Raw genomic sequence first — 16,964 nt, forward strand, 5'->3', positions numbered from 1 at the left:
TTCAATGGCAGAGATAAAGGCAGATTATAACAAATAGAAAATAGGTACTGAGAGGAGGGGAGCAGAGGGGCTGGCCTGGACCACTGGAGGTGGGAACACCTGTGAAAGTCCCCAATAGACCCTAGAGGGGAGAAGAAAGTGTACCAAGTATGGGAATACAACACTGCCAAGACCTGAGATGGAAACTTTGCTGTCTTTCCTGCACTTGTAGTTCTATAGCTTTCCTAAACCACTGTAACCACTTTTGTAAAATGAATTGGAGAGAAACAATACATTGGTGCAATCAGTTTGCCAGAAGGTACTTGTAGATAAAGTAAGAGGCATATTAATAAACATTTTTCTAAATGGTCTGACATTTCTACTGAGAACTTAACATGGGAATTAGATTGTTGTGGGGTAAAACAACAAAAACAACAACAACAAAACCTGGTGCCCTTCATGGATAGGTTCATAGGAAGTGGTACTTGTCATCTTGAATTAAGAGAAACTTTAATGATCCTGTCCACTCTGACATACCAGTTTTCAATGGTTTCAACCAAGAGAGAGGTGACAGATAGCCTTTTAAGATAGTTTCTTTCTCTGTTAACACAGTTTGGATATTGTTACCCATGGAGTGAATCTATTCAACACCAGCAGCAGAAACCCTAATTTAGTTTTGAAATTATGTGCCATTTTGCTCTGCAATTACACTGTCCTTTAGATGAATCTGTATTACATCTATAACTACCCAATCTCTACATGTAGAACTGAATAGATCAGCTGCACTTTATGCAGCTGATCTATTTATAACACCCATTTATGATAAAAACTCTCCAGAAAGTGGGCATAGAGGGAACCCATTTCAACATAATAAAAGCCATATATGACAAAACCACAGCAAACAGCATTCTCGATAGTGAAAAACTGAAAGCATTTCCTCTGCGATCAGAACAAGACAAGGATGTGCACTTTTGCCACTATTATTCAACACAGGTTTGGAAGTCTTAGCCATGGCAATCAGAGAAGAAAAAGAAATAAAAGGAATCCAAATTGGAAAGGAAGAAGTAAAATTATCACTGTCTGCAGATGACATGATACTATACATAGAAAACCCTAAAGGTGCTACCAGAAAATGACTAGAGTTCATCAACGAATTTGCTAAAGTTGCAGGATATAAAATTAATACACAGAAATCTCTTGCACTCCTATACACTAACAATGAAAGATCAGAAAGAGAAATCAAGGAAACAATCTCATTTACCATCTCATCAAAAAAAAAAAAATACTGAGGAATAAAACTACCTACACTCAGAAAACTATAAGATACTGACGAAAGAAATAAAAGATGACACAAACAGATGTAGAGATATACCATGTTCTTGGATTGGAAGAATCAACATTGTGAAAATGACTATACTACTCAAAGCAATCTACAGATTCAATGCAATCCCTATCAAATTACCAATGGCATTTTTCACAGAATTAGAGCAAAGAATTTTACAATTTGTATGGAAACACAAAAGACCCCGCATAGCCAAAGCAATCTTAAGAAAGAAAAATGGAGCTGGAGGAATCAGGCTCCCTGACTTCAGGCTATACTACAAAGCTACAATAATCAAGATAGTATAGTACTGGCACAAAAACAGAAATATAGATCAATGGAACAGGATAGAAAGCTCAGAGATAAACCCAGGCACCTATGGACAACTAATCTATGACAAAAGAGGCAAGAATATACAATGGAGAAAAACAGTCTCTTCAATAAGTGGTTCTGGGAAAACTGAACAGCTACATGTAAAAGAATGAAATTAGAACACACCCTAGGATTTAGGATTAAAGACCTAAATGTAAGGCTGGATACTATAAAACTCTTAGAGGAAAACATAGACAGAAGACTCTCTGACATAATTTGCAGCAAGATCTTTTTCAACCTACCTCCTAGAGTAATGAAAATAAAAACAAAAATAAACAAATGGGAGTTAATTAAACTTAAAAGCTTTTGCACAGCAACGGAAACCATAAACAAGACAAAAAGACAACCCTCAGAATGGGAGAAAATATTTGCAGGTGAAACAACAAAGGATTAATCTTCAAAATATACAAACAGCTCATGGTGCTCAATATCAAAAAAACAAACAATCCAGTTAAAAAATGGCCAGAAGACCTAAACAGACATTTCACCAAGGAAGACATACAGATGGCAAAGAGGCACATGAAAAGATGCTCAACATCACTAATTATTAGAGAAATGAAAATCAAAACTACAATGAGGTATCAACTCACGCCAGTCATAATGGCCATCATCAAAAAATCTACAAACAATAAATACTAGACAGGGTGTGGAGAAAAGGGAACCCTCCTACACTGTTGGTGGGAATGTAAACTGGTACAGCCACTATGGAGAATGCTATGGAGGTTCCTTAAAAAACTAAAAATAGAGCTACCATATGATCCAGCAATCCCACTACTGGGCATATACCCAGAGAAGAACATAATTCAAAAAGACACATGCACCCCAATGTTCATTGCAGCACTATTTACAATAGCCAGGTCATGGAAGCAACCTAAGTGTCCATCGACAGAGGAATGGATAAAGAAGATGTGGTACATATATATAACGGAATATTACTCAGCCATAAAAAAGAACAAAATAATGCCATTTGCAGCAACATGGATGGACCTAGAGACTGTCATACTGAGTGAAGTAAGTCAGACACAGAAAGACAAATATCGTATGATATCACTTATATGTGGAATCTAAAAAACGGGTACAAATAAACTTATTTACAAAACAGAAACAGAGTTACAGATGTAGAAAACAAACTTATGGTTACTGGTGGGTAAGGAGGAGGAGGGATAAATTGGAAGATTGGGATTGACACATACACACTACTGTATATGAAATAGATAACTAATAAGGACCTAATGTATAGCACAGGGAACTCTACTCACTGATCTTTAATGGCCTATATGTGAAAAGAATCTAAAAATGAGGGGATATATGTGTATGTATAACAGATTCACTTTGCTGTACACCTGAAATTAACACAACATTGTAAATCAACTATCCCCCAAAAATATTTTTTAAAAACTCTAAATAATGTTCCAAGTGATGGTATATGATAATTTATTACCCATTTCATTAGAGTTGGGAATAAATTATTCCTAATCACTCACTATTAAAAATATGATCTTTGCATATAAATAACGTTCTTCTGCAGTTTTCTAAACATAAATTCACAAAGAGATTACTTGATCACAAATATTTTTATGGGTTAGAGAAATATAATAACAATTTTTTATCACCAAAGGAAGGGAAGCTTTATCACTAAAGTCTTTGTACTAATTTAAAAGGAGTTAAATGTTTTATTTTTGTTTAATTATTGGTAATTCAATGTTTCTTGCTTGTTTACCAAATTTCCTGTGTTAATTATCTGTTTCTGTTTTTCAACCATTTGCCTGCTTGGGGTCTTGAAGTTTTCTCACACAGTTGAATAAATTCTTTATATGGTATGGATAGTAACACTTTGCATACCATATATGATACAAGTACTTTTTTGTCCATCTTCTATTTTTAGGTTTGGCAGTTTTTGAATTCAGAGATTATATATTTTTATAGGCAAAATCTGTTAATATTACTCTCTGCAATTTCTGAAGTGCTGCTTTATCCCTCTGCGATTAGGGTAAGTTCTGTATCTTTTTTTGGTGCTAGTTTTTCCTGTTATTTTTTTTTCTATTTAATTTGAGGTTTATTTGGGTGTATTTTGGGTTATTTTGTTTTAGTTACCCCTACACCACTTATTACATAATTTTGCTTTTCCCATTTGTTAATGATCCTTATATTGAAATAGATTCTACTTCTGTATTTGCTATTCTGTTCTAAAAATAACATTGCCATTTTTACAGCTTCTACACACTCCTATAATAACATATTCAAAATATGCTAGAGCTAGGCAGCCAAACGTGGTTCTTATTTCCAGACTATTTAAAAAATATGTTTTTTCCAAGATCTGACATGACAGCAATTGACACCAAGCAGCAGAAGCAGTAGAGAATTCATTCCAAGATCAATCTGTGTTCAAGACCATAGGAGTAAGTAGGGGATCGTGCAGGGTGTCCAGTGCTTTAAGGACACAGCAGCTGTACCCTTCCAGATGGTTCTTGTGGCATGATTTTGGCTGTGTTTCTGGCAGTTCTAGCTTCACGGTTTTCTAACCATCTTCTAGGCCTGATTCTTCCACCTTCTCAAAGATTCTGAATATATAAATAATATCCCTTCAGTAAATTTCTTTGATGATTAGAGTTAGTTTCTGGTACTTGCAACTAAAAAACCTCACTAATGCTTAATCTATTCTATTCTATTCTATTCTATCCTATCTATTATATATATTTTTTTACAAAGAGACGTTTTATTAGCATTGTTACAGCAACGCGTCCCAGGAGCGGACGGATCCTCAGCACACAGCCCACTGAGCTGCAAGCAATGAGTCAGAGGGAAACAATTATTGTATACAGTGCAGACAAAGGATCATCCCAAGCCTCAAAGAGAAGACGTAAAATCACTTTACAAAAAAGTAAATAAAAATAACACCCATTTTTCTATTTTAAAAAGTGCCATTTCTCGAGTGGCAGAGGATGGAAAGCCCCAGGACCCGGCGATCCAGTAGCCCTGATGCTCGAGGGGCCGGGCCTGCTCTGTTTTCTAAAGCTTAATATAAGCGTCCCAGATCTTCATCTTTCATACTCCTTCTCTACAATTTTCGTTCCTACTAATTTCTTCAGTGCGTCAGCCTCACAGCTACCAGCCTTCATCAAAACGTTAAGACCAGAGACTCCCTTTGTAAGGCTTAAATCTGAGTAAAGAGTGAAGAGACAAAACACCGAATCTTAAAAAGCCAAAGGATAGTGGGGCCAGTGCCAATGCACTTCTTTTAAATTAAGGCATTTCTTTCTTTCTTTTTTTTTTTTACTGTGCTCAACGTGAACATGTTTTTTCCTATTTTCCTTATTCTTATTGTTAAGTTAGTACCAAATTTTCCTCATCATAGGAACCACCTCGAGCACTTATTAAAAGTAGAGAGTCTTAGAATCTTGGAGATACTCAGTATGTTCCGACTGATATGCAAGAATGTTCATTTTCAATACATTCCTTTATTATCCCCACACATGCATTTCCACAGTCCCAGATGTTCTTGTGGTCAGGCAATTTTGGAAAACACTGTCCTAGCTTTAATTCCTAGAAGACTTGCTAGGCCAATGGTCCATTTTTGTGAAAAGGGTAAAATCCACCACCTCTTTTTTTTTTTTTTAAAGGAAAAGGAGTTCAGTGTTTTCATATGCCTTTTTGGAATTGACAGAAATGATTAATGAGCTAACAGGCTTTGTCCCAACAGAGACCTGGGTTTGAATCTCAGCAGTGTGACCATGGCCTACGTCTCTATGTCTGATAGGAAGAATAAAAGCTTTCACATTAGAATACTGTGAGGATTAGATAAGGGAAAATTAGTCAAATGCTTAGTGCTAGTCAAATGACTGACACAGAGAGAGTTCCTAGTTAGTGAAAATGTTTTCCCTTTCTTCTCTTGTCTTTATTCCCATAAATCACTTCTTTTTTCAAACACAGAAAGGTAGTTACTTGACTTAACCCTTAATTACCTGTTGCATGCAATATAAGATATGTTCCCTAATGTCTCACTGTTCTTTTAAGAAACTAAAACATTCAAGGAAGTGGCTTATCTTAGAAACCACATTAAAATGATGAAATAAAAGAGAAATAAGGATAATAATCTTTGGAGTGAATTGCATTTTTGGGAAAGTTATGTATAACTGTGAAATGGATATTTTAGCAAATCTGTCCTAAATTTGTTCTCCTCTCTGAAGTCTAAAATAATAGCATGGCATAGTTTTTACTTATAACTTCATTAATTTTTTAAATGAGTAATACATTCAAGTGGTTCAAAATATTTTTTAAAGTATCAAATATACAGTTGAAATTGTTACACTGATATTCGTAATATAAATAGGTCTATAATATTCTTTTCTTTTAATATCTTTGTCTTGATTTTGGTAACAGGGTTACCCTCGCCTTGTAGGGTGAGGTGGGAAATATTTCCAATTTTTGGTTGTTTAGAAAATATTGTGTAAAATTAGGATCCTCTGTTTCTTGAAAGTTGGTAGAACTTGCTTGTTAAATAATCTAGCCCTTTCCTGGTGAGAAGATATTGCTGCAATTTCTTGAATAGTTATAGGAACATTTAATTTTTCTGAGTAAGTCTTGGTAAGATATATTTTTCTAATAATATGTCCATTTCATCTAAGATTTCAAAGTTGTTGGCAGCATTCACTTTTCTTTTTACTTTTTATCTGTAGTCACTGTTTCTGTTTCATGCCTTATATTTTTCATTTGTATATTCTCTCTTCCTATGATCAAACTTGCTAGAGGTTTGTCTATTTTATTTTATTTTTTATCAATGTTTTGTTTTATTGATCTTCTTTATCATATTTTTGTTTTCTATTTCACTGAGAGCTGCTTTTATTTTTATTGTATTTTTTCTTCTATGTTCTTTGAGTTTATTCCCTCCTTCTGATGTAAGTATTTAAAGCTATAGATCTCCCTCAAAGCACCACTTTGGCTACATCCCACAAGTTTTTGATGCATAGTGTTTTTTAATACCATTCAATTGCAGATATTTTATATTCATTATAATTTCTGCTTAAACCCCAAAGTTATTTAGCAGTGTGTTTTTGTAAAATTGTGAATGGTACAAGGATGCCCACTATCCCTATTCTAGTCAAAACTGTATATGAAGTCCTAGCCAGTATACATGTCATGAACAAACTGAGTGATCCAACTGAATAATCCTGAGGTCCAATAAAAAAAAAAAAAAGATAGGGAAATCTAACAAGCTTCCAGGTAAATGGATGAGTTATCTTTAAAGGAAAAAGAATAAGAGCTGTAGGTAGACTTCTCATTTGCAACACTGAAAGCTAGAAGTCAAAGCATTAGCATAAACAGTCTACTGAGAGAAAAGAACTCAAGTATTCTACACCTAGCTAAGTTAGCATTACATCCATCAAGTTGAGAATTATATTTTATTTTGAATTTCTAAGGAACATTTACAAAACCTGATCATGTACTCAACATAAAGAAAAGCTTAACAAATTCACAGAGGTATTATGTCACATTATTTAATCAGAATATCCCTAAGTTAAATAAATAATAAAAAAGTAACTCCCTTGCAAAACAAATTAGAAACTAAGAAATATATTCCTAGATAACCTTTAATCTAAGAAAAAATAAGAAATACAGAGTATTTAGATAGCATTAAAAAAAATAATATTAAAAGCTATGAGATACAAAGTTTACTCAAACAAAAATTTATACTTTGAAATGCCTCTATTATTAAACAAAAAAGATGAGAAATAAAAGAACTTAGTAGTCCTTTCAGAAGTCTAAAAAGTGAAAACAAAAAACAAAAAGAAACCAGGAAGAAAAAATTAATAAACATAGAAGTCAAAAGTAATGTCATGGAAAATAAAAGCAGTAGAAAGCATTAAAAACAAAAAACCCAAAAGCTAGTTCTTTGAAAGCCTGATAAATAATAAGAGATAAATAAAAGTAGATACCATTAAAAATCAGAAATCAGGTATCACCACAGATAGAGGAGATATTTTAAAAATAAGGGTATTACATGCCATATTATGGATACAAATCTGAAATCTTAGAGAAAAATGAATGATTTCCTGTCAAAATATAAACAACAAAAACAGCTCAGAAGAACTGAAGATTTAAATAGTCAAATTACTACAGAAAACTCTGGAAACATTAAATAATTACCATTTAAAGAGGCACCAGAATCAGATGAGTTCATAATTGAATTTTACTTAATGATACTGGGTTCACATTCAAGTTTTATCTAACCTTTAAAAAACAGACAATCAAATGTTATTAAACCTATTTATTAACATCACTTAATTTTAACACAAAACTCTAATTAGTGCCCCTTAATAAAGAAAAATTATAGACCAATCTCATTTATAAATGTAGGTACTGAACTTATAAATAAAATATAACCACGTAGAAAATGATATGTAAAAAAGTAGTATCAGGAAATTTAGTAATACGAATCCATTTTACCAGCTGGTTAAAGGAGAAAAAACATGCTTAATATCAATAGATGCTGAAAAGGCATATAACAAAATCCAAAAGCATTCTAATAAAACATTTAAGTAAAGTTGGAATAGAAGGAAAATATTTGATTAAAAATAAACAATATTTACCAAAAACCAAACATCAAATATAATTCCAAGTGGAAAAACATCGAATGATTTCAATTAAAATCAGGAAGTAGACAAGGATGATCACTGTCACCATTATTATTTAACACAGTTTCAGAGGTTCAAATAGATTTAATAAGATATGAACAAGACAAGAAATAAGATAAAATATATAAACATTGGAAAAGAATAGATGAACTCTTTTTGGGGGGCATTGGGGCTGGTCATATAAACGCACAGCTAGAAAATCCAAGAGACACTAAATAAAAACTACTAGAAGTAATATGAGAATTTTGTGAATTTAATGGATATGAGACAAATATATAAAAATCAGTAGCCTTTTTTCATCTATCAATATCAGGACATCGAGATAGAGCAAATAGTTCATTCACAGTAGATGCAAATATGATAGTCATAAGTTTTAAAAGAATGGCAAAGAAACATTCAAATAAAACTATAAAATTATATTAAAGAACATAAAACAACATAAGGACATACCATATCTTGAATGAATAAACTTTTATAATATTAAAAAGACTTAGTATCACTAAAAATGTCAATTCTCTAAAAATTAGTATAAATATAATGTAATCCCAATTAGAATCCCTGTTAATATCAGAATTTAATGATATTATCTTAAAGTTTATGTGGAAGAATACCTGCTGTGAATATGTAATAAAAGTATACAGACTGGAAGAGAAAAACTTTACTAGATATCTATCAGAGTCTTTGGATTAGAGGTAAATAAATGATCTTAAAATTCAAATCAAAGAATAACTGCCTTCAAATATATATTTAAAAAGTAAGAACAAAGGAGAGAGAATAAACTTTACCAACTATGAGAATATACTATTAAGTCAAATGAATATGATATTAATGGTACATCTAATAAATTAGTGGAACAGAAAAGAGAATACAATAATAGATACTAGCATTTGTGAAATTTTGACATATGACAGGTAGTAGGTTTATTTAGTGGGAGAAGGATGGATTATTTAATACATAATACTGATACAACTGGCTATGTATTTGGAAAGAATAAAACTGGAGCCCCAAATCTCACACCATATAAAAAATAAATTCCATACGTGCTACTGACTTAAATGAAAGAAAACCCAAGAGACCATATGTATAATCTAGGAATGGAATGGACTGTTTTAACCAAGACTAACCAGAAACAATAAAAGACATTAATTTGATGATACCCAAAAGAAAAACTTTGATATGGTGCAATTTACTGTGAAAAGTCAATAGACAAATTATACATTAGAAAAAAATTGAATATAGAAGATAATTACTTTACTATATAAACCCCTCATAAAATTGTTAAGGAAAATTCTAGTAATACAATAGAACATTGGTAAAATCTATGAATAGGTAATTCACAAGAGAAAAATTAAAATATCTGATTTTAAAGTTTGTACCTAGTTCCATATTGCTTCCAAGTTCATGTGACAACTTCTCTTCTCTTTCAGAATCAGTTCCTCTCCAGATTTCTCTAGTCTGTGGTGTGCTCCCATCACTAAAGACTTCCAAGCAAAGAAGTTCAGAGCCCTCTGTGACTTCTTTCTCGCCCTTGTCTACTCAGCCAGGTGTTTACCTCTCTATTCCTGGGTAGTCCTCTCAACCCTGATTCTATTTAAGCCTTCCCAGTGTGGCCATGGAGAGGGCCAAGGAGACATAGTGGGACGAGCATGAGTCTTGGAGTCCAACTAGGTTTGCTTTCACTCCCTGCCATTTACCAGCTATGTGGGAACAAGTATGTTACCTCTCTGGACCTTCATTCTCTCCTCTGTAAGATGGGATAATTATACCTGCTATTCATGATCATTGTGAGAAGTGACAGAAGTAATTTATGTACAGTGCTAACATGGTTTCTAGCACACATTAGGACCTAAAAAATGTTAGTTCTCTACCCTACTTCAGTTTCTTATGGTTAGTCTAGGGACCGGGTTACCAGCAATGATATTTTCTAAATGGCTACCTGACTCCAATTTCTTGATATTTGGAACACCTCCATATGTTGATAGTAGCTTAATTTTGCTAAAACACTGCTTGTGTTATATCATTCTCCTGATTACCAATTTTCAAAGATTCCTTACTGCCTTCAGGAAAAAGTACAAACCCCATAGCCTTACTGCTAACATACTCATTGTTCTAAGGTAAAAATTTTAAAACCTTGCCCAAGGTTCCCAAAACATAATTTTTAACTTTTTCATTTGGGAAAATGAAGAAATGCCTAAAAATTTGGAATCACCTTATATAACAGCATATGCTATATTTTCCTTCAGTACTCTAAACCACCATCCACTGGGAATAATGATATACAAAAGAAAATTCTACTTTGTTTTCCTGAAATCTCACTTTGTACTTGAAATGTCTTTAATATATTCACTTAATACTTGCCAATCTAAATGGCAGAATAGGAATGGATGATAGCAAACATTTATCACAGAAACAGTTATTGGCATTGTTATTAATAATTAGGCATATCTACAACACAAACTAGTTAAAACAAGATTTTGTTGTGATCATGAGAGAAATAAAAATTTAGACATTACTTTATTATGTCTAGTTGCTAACAGCAGCAAAAAATAATTCTTTTACCTAGTACTTCCTTTTGCAAGTCATGGCATCTGGTTTGCAAGTTTACTTCCTGTTGTTTGGATATCTCAATTTGCTGAGATCTCAATATGGCTGCATCTGACAACAATTTCAGATTTTTCATTTCCTCTTCAAGGCATACATTATTTCTCTGGGACACTGTCAAACTTTTATTTAGCATCTTTATTTCTGTAAAGAAAATTCAAAGTTTACAAATAGATAACACTGGATCATAAAACATTTCTTAAAAAATGATTATTTTCTTTTAGAAAATGAATAGTTGAAAGCCAACATGACTCCTCTGAGAGTATAGTGACACCTAACCAAAAAGTTAAGTTTTAATTTAGTAGTTATTCTGAAAAATAAGTGAAAAAAGGATTGTATTGCTAAATGATGCATGAAACCTTTTAGTAGTTTTTTTAAGCCTTTAAATTGTATTAAATGGCAATCCTGCCTGCTTTTTAAATACATGAATGAATAAAATAATATCCATGTAATGTTCTGGGTTTTATTGAAATTAAATTGTTTTCTTGGCAACATGGTTCAGAAAAGTAAATTTAAATGTGTTAGCATGAGCTGGTTGGGAAGTATTTCTAGGAGATAACTAGGACATATTCTATACAAATTATGAAGAAAGGTGGTAGGGGTGGAGAGAAATAAAAGGATATAGTGTCTAAAACTAATAAATTTATGGGCAGAAAGTATTAGCTAATATATCTTAATGGTTCTAATAACACTCTGTCCCCTCAAAATAAGGGCAGAATTTCATCATAGCAATCAATTCTCATTATTCTATCTACTTAGATTAAGTTTAATAACAATATGCCTTCACAGCATTATGTAGATTTAAATGTGCTAATTTTATATAATTTTGTGAGAAATTCATGGAACATTTTATCCTTCAGAATGCTAATTATCAAGGTCTCCTTTGCTTAGTGTTTTCAGCACTGCTGCCTTAAGCCACCATTAAAATATACAAACACACATGCAATAATAATAAAAATACTATAAAATTTGTACAACAACAATTAACTGAACTGATGAGGATGTGATCTACATGAAAATCTGGACAGTGTGCTTCTTCAGAGAGCTCACTTGGCATTTCTTCCTTGCTTAGCTCATCCTGGACTATGTGATGGGTTTAGTGTGTTACTGGGTGTCAAAGGAGGTTGGCTTGGTTTACTGGTCTTGGAGCCATCACAGCAGAAAGAGTAGCCACATGGGCCAGCGAAGACCAGAAGTAGACATCCATGGGACAGACATGGCTGCAGAGGCAATATGGCCAGTAAATGGTTACAGGAGAAGTAAAGCAGTACGCTGAACAGAGCACAGAGAAGAGAGCATGCCCCAAGGGATGGTGATGAGTAGGATCAGGAATGTGGTCTAAGGAGAGAAAAGCAAAATGCCTTTCTGTGGGAAGAAAGTACATCTGGAAGAAAAAGTGGCATTTAAGGTAGACCTAGGGCATGAACACAAGGGGTCTTGGCACCATCTTCACCTTTAATTCCTACTCAAAATGGAAAACCTAGAGAAATAAATTGGCAGGGATCAAATAAGTGGGGGTCTACTATATTCCAATGGTTCCTTTATATGGGAATATTTTCCCCTAGGAATAGCTATATGCTTCTAAAAATTTATGGATATGTTCCCATTTGTGTGAGGAAAGCTACTAACACAGTAGTACATAGAATTTTTTTTTTTATGTAGTTAAAGAAAATAAGGAGGTTGCAATCTTTCTTCAGGCCCAAGAAGTCTTCCTGGGTAATTTTTCTAGCCATAATGGTAGCTTCTTATGGCTGAATAAACTGTACCATACCGTAACCATATCTGTCTATGATTAAGTCCGAATGACACTGCAGAGCAGTGTACACATGCTGTGACCTATTTATCGTTTGCCAGAATGGTACTGCTTAGGTTCACAGGCTGACTCTCTTAGTGTACACTACTATCTGTCTCTAAAATAACTCCTTGTGTCAATGTCACTTTCTATCTGACATTAAAAGCATAAGAATTTGTAATACAAATTCATTTGTGAAATATATTCTAACACATGGAAAAGTACAGTAAGATTTTTAACAGGAGGTTTCTAACATGGAAATAGGAGAGTAAACTCAATGGGGGTCAATTAACTCACCAACTCACCCTTGGCAAATTATATATCCCCTGTACCTATGGCAATCCTGGTGTCAAATACTTAATCCTACTTTCATCATTAATACAACTTCATAATTGCCACTTATGTGTCCCAATTTGGGTTCATAAATTATGATCAACCTATTCTGGTCATTGTACCCACCATACACTTTCCCTGTCTTTGCACCGCCCCATGAAGAAGGTCCTCCTAGCCTCATACGTTGGACCTACCACAGCTCTTAGGCTATCTCTGCCTGGAAATCTTTCCTGACCAGATCTGTAACTTGCACCAGTTACACTATTTCTATGGCACTGATCATATGCATACATGTGACCTACTATTTGACCGTAAGTTATTTTAGGCCAGAGGTAATATCCCATTCATTTTTTATTCCTCCCATAATTTCTGCCACAACATTCTAGAATTAACAGAAGCTCAATAAATAGCTACTAAGTGAGTAAAGGCATTATTGCACAAAACTTCTAATATACCACTAGTTGAAAATCCTAAATATGTGTTTATCTTAACTCTCCCTTCACTTCAGAGGCAAGCATTTTGAGCCGCAAATTATTTAATGTAAGACTTGATAAGGCAGTAAACACACACATCTAAAAGAAGGAAACATTTTTAATAGGATAAGCAAATAGGCCTATTCTATCCCCAATTTCATCAATTTTATAAAAAAAATGTGGACTACATTTCTAAGCCTAATTCAGAACTTGAATTTTAAAAGTTCAAGAGCTATTCGGTCAAGAGCTATTTTGAGAGTGGAAGCAAACTGATTCTATGCTTGCTAAAATATTCTGCCTTGGTAAAAATATTATTTTTTTCTGAAATTTCTTCTACTAAAATAGCTATGCTCTGATCTGAGAAAACCTAATCTATGAAAACTCAGACTTAAAAATATTGATTACATAAAGTGATAACCACTAATTAGAAGAATAGGAAATACTTCACTTGTATCTTCTACTTAATATTCAGCATACTTTGTCAGCAAGAAAATATTAAACAATGCATTTTTCTAGAAACTTCCTTCCTATTTTGGACTTTGATTTTAAATGTAAATTAATTTTAATGTGAAAATCTTTTAAAGTATCTGAATAATGTGTGCAGTGTATACGGGGTTTACTACATTTATTAGTTTGCTAGGGCTGCCATAACAGAGTATCACAGACTGGGTGGCTTAATTAATAGAAATTCATTTCTCACAGCTCTGTTGGCTAGAAGTCTGAGATCAAGATGTCAGGGTTGGTTTCTTCTGAGAGTCATAAAGGACAGATCTGTTCCAGGCCTCTCTACTTGGCTTGTAGACGGCCACCTTCTCCCTGTGTCTTCACATTGTCTTCTCTCTGTGTGTGTCTGTTTCTAAATGTCCTCTTCTTGTAAGGATACCAGTCATTTTGGATTAGAGCCCACCCGTTTAAATTTAATTGTTTCTTTAAGAACCCTAACTCCAAATATAGTTATATTCCAAGGTACCAGGGAGTTAGGACTTCAACATATGAATTTGAGAGAGATACATTTCAGCCCATCATGTTATACTTTAGAATAATTATTGGCATTTATGTTGTGATTAAAAATATGCAAAAATAGGTGAGCATGTGGAGTATAGAAGATAAAATGGAAAACTGAAAACAACTGAGTTAGTATAGAGGAATTAGGAGTTTACTTTACTTCTTATAAAAATGTTTCAAGTTTTATTTTACATCAACTTTTCAAATGAAGAACTATGCCACGCAGAATCAACTCACACCATAAGGATATATCCATGTGATCACAAATAAAAGCTAGTATTGAAAAAAAGTATGTTATTTAAAATGTTTGTAATATTGTCAAAGTTTATAGCCGATAGATGTTTTTAGCTTTTAAAGTAAGTGTGACAGAATTTGCTAGCTGATGCAAGTATAATTGTTAGTATTAATCTCATACAATCAATTTTTTTGCCTTGATAAAATTTTTCTGTTGTTCTTAGTCCTGTTATCTTAGTCAATGAACTTAAAATTATGTTATATCATTAAGTTTTTAGGAAGCTTCTATAACCTTATTACCAAGGCAAGCTGATATAAAATAATATTAAAAAACTCTGAAACACTAGATTTATTATTTAATGAAGGAGTCATAAAACACTATATAGGTTACTTTTTAAAAAACTATTTTGAAATACTTAGAGATTTACAGGAAATTGTAAAGAAATGTATAGGAAGGTCCTGTGCTGCTTTTATTCCTCCTCTCCCCATGCTGACATTTTGTATAACTACAGTACTTTATCAAATTTAAGAAACTGCTCTTGGCATAATCCACAGAGCTAATTCAGATTTCACCAGTTATACACACCTTTCTGTGTGTGTGTGTGTGTGTGTGTGTGTGTGTGCATAGCTCTATGCAATTTTATCACATATGTAGCTTTGTATAACTACCAACACGACCAAAACATAGGATTATTCTATCACCACAAAGCTACCTCCTGCTACCCCTTTATAGCCACACCTACTCCTATCCCCACCACCATCCCTAATCCCTGGAAACAACTAATCTGTTCTCCTTCTCTATAATTTTGTTATTTCAAGAATGCTACATAAATAGACTCATATAATATGTAACCTTTTTGAGGCTGGATTTTTTTCATGCAGCATAGTCCCTTGAGCATGTATTAATAATCTGTACCTTTTTTATTGCTGAGTAGTATCCCAGTTTGTTCTTCATTCACTGAAGGATATTTGGGTTGTTTCCAATTTTGGTTATTATGAATAAAGCTGCTATGAACGTGTATGTACAGGTATCTGCATGAACTTAGGTTTTCATTTCTTTGGGACAAATGCCTAAAAGTGCAACAGCTGGGTCATGTGATAAGTGTGTGCCTTTTTAGTTTTAGAGGAAATTGAAAAATTATTCTCTAGAATGGCTGTACCATGTTACATTCCCACCAGCAATATTGATTTGGTTTCTCTGATCCTTGCCAGCACTTGCTTTGCTCAATTAAAATTTTAGACATTGTAGTAGATATGCAGTAGTATCTCATTATGGTTTTAATTTGCATTTCCCTAATGACTAATGATATTGAACATATTTTTCTTGTGCTTATTTGCCACCTGTATATCCTCTTTGATGAAATTTATGCTCATTTATTTTGCCCATTTTCTAATTGCACTATTCTTTTGATGTAGAGCTTTGAGAGTTTACAAAAAATAGATTCTAGATACAAGCCATTTGTCAGATATGTGCTTTGCAAACATTTTCTCCCAGTCTGTAACTTGCCTTCCCATTCTTTTAACAGGGTCTTTCGCAGAGGAAAAGTTTTTAATTTTGCTGCGGTCCAATTTACCAATTTTTCCTTTTATGTATCATGCTTTTAAGTTCAAGCCTAAGAATCCTAGGTTACACAGATTTTCTTTTTTTTCCTAAAAGTTTAATAATTTTATATTTTACATTTAAGTCTATGATCCATTTTGAGTTAAATTTTTTATAAGGTGTGAGGTTTGGATCAAAGTTTTTGATATCCAGCACCACTTGTTGAAAGGCTAGGCTATCCTCTACTGAAGTGCTTGTGCACCCTTGTCAAAAACAAGTTGGGCTGTATAAAACATATAAGCTACAAGGATATGTTGTAAAATACAGGGAATATAGTGAACATTTTATAATAACTATAAATGGAATATAACCTTTAAATATTGTGAATCACTATGTTGTACACCTGAAACTTATAAAATATTGTACATCAACTATACCTCAATAAAAAAAAAAACCTAGTTGGGCATATTCGTGTGGGTCTAAATAAATATATATACATATATATTTAATTTTAAAATTTCATTGTGAAATAATTGGCATTCATCACTGTATAAGTTTAAGGTGTACACCATGATGGTCTAATTTACATAGAGTGTGAAATGATTACCACAATAGGTTTAGTAACACCCATAATTTCATATAGATAAAAAAGATATAGAAAAAAAATAGAAATAAAATAGAA

The 16,964-nt window shown here is 33.1% G+C and overlaps 1 protein-coding gene across 7 annotated transcripts in view; it reads right to left on the reverse strand.

Moving 5' to 3' along the window:
- LEKR1 (leucine, glutamate and lysine rich 1) overlaps window positions 1–16,964 on the reverse strand; it is a 269,467-nt gene that overhangs the window by 116,266 nt on the left and 136,237 nt on the right. For all 7 annotated transcript variants that reach the window (XM_029214726.1, XM_029214723.1, XM_029214721.1 and 4 more), the window contains one exon: window positions 10,864–11,049. In XM_029214726.1, coding sequence (XP_029070559.1) covers window positions 10,864–11,049 — 186 coding nt within the window. The remainder of the gene's footprint in view (window positions 1–10,863; window positions 11,050–16,964) is intronic.

This window comes from Monodon monoceros, unplaced genomic scaffold (genome assembly GCF_005190385.1).
Source record: "Monodon monoceros isolate NGI ecotype Baffin Bay Population unplaced genomic scaffold, NGI_Narwhal_1 Super_Scaffold_11, whole genome shotgun sequence".
Lineage (NCBI taxonomy): Eukaryota > Metazoa > Chordata > Mammalia > Artiodactyla > Monodontidae > Monodon > Monodon monoceros.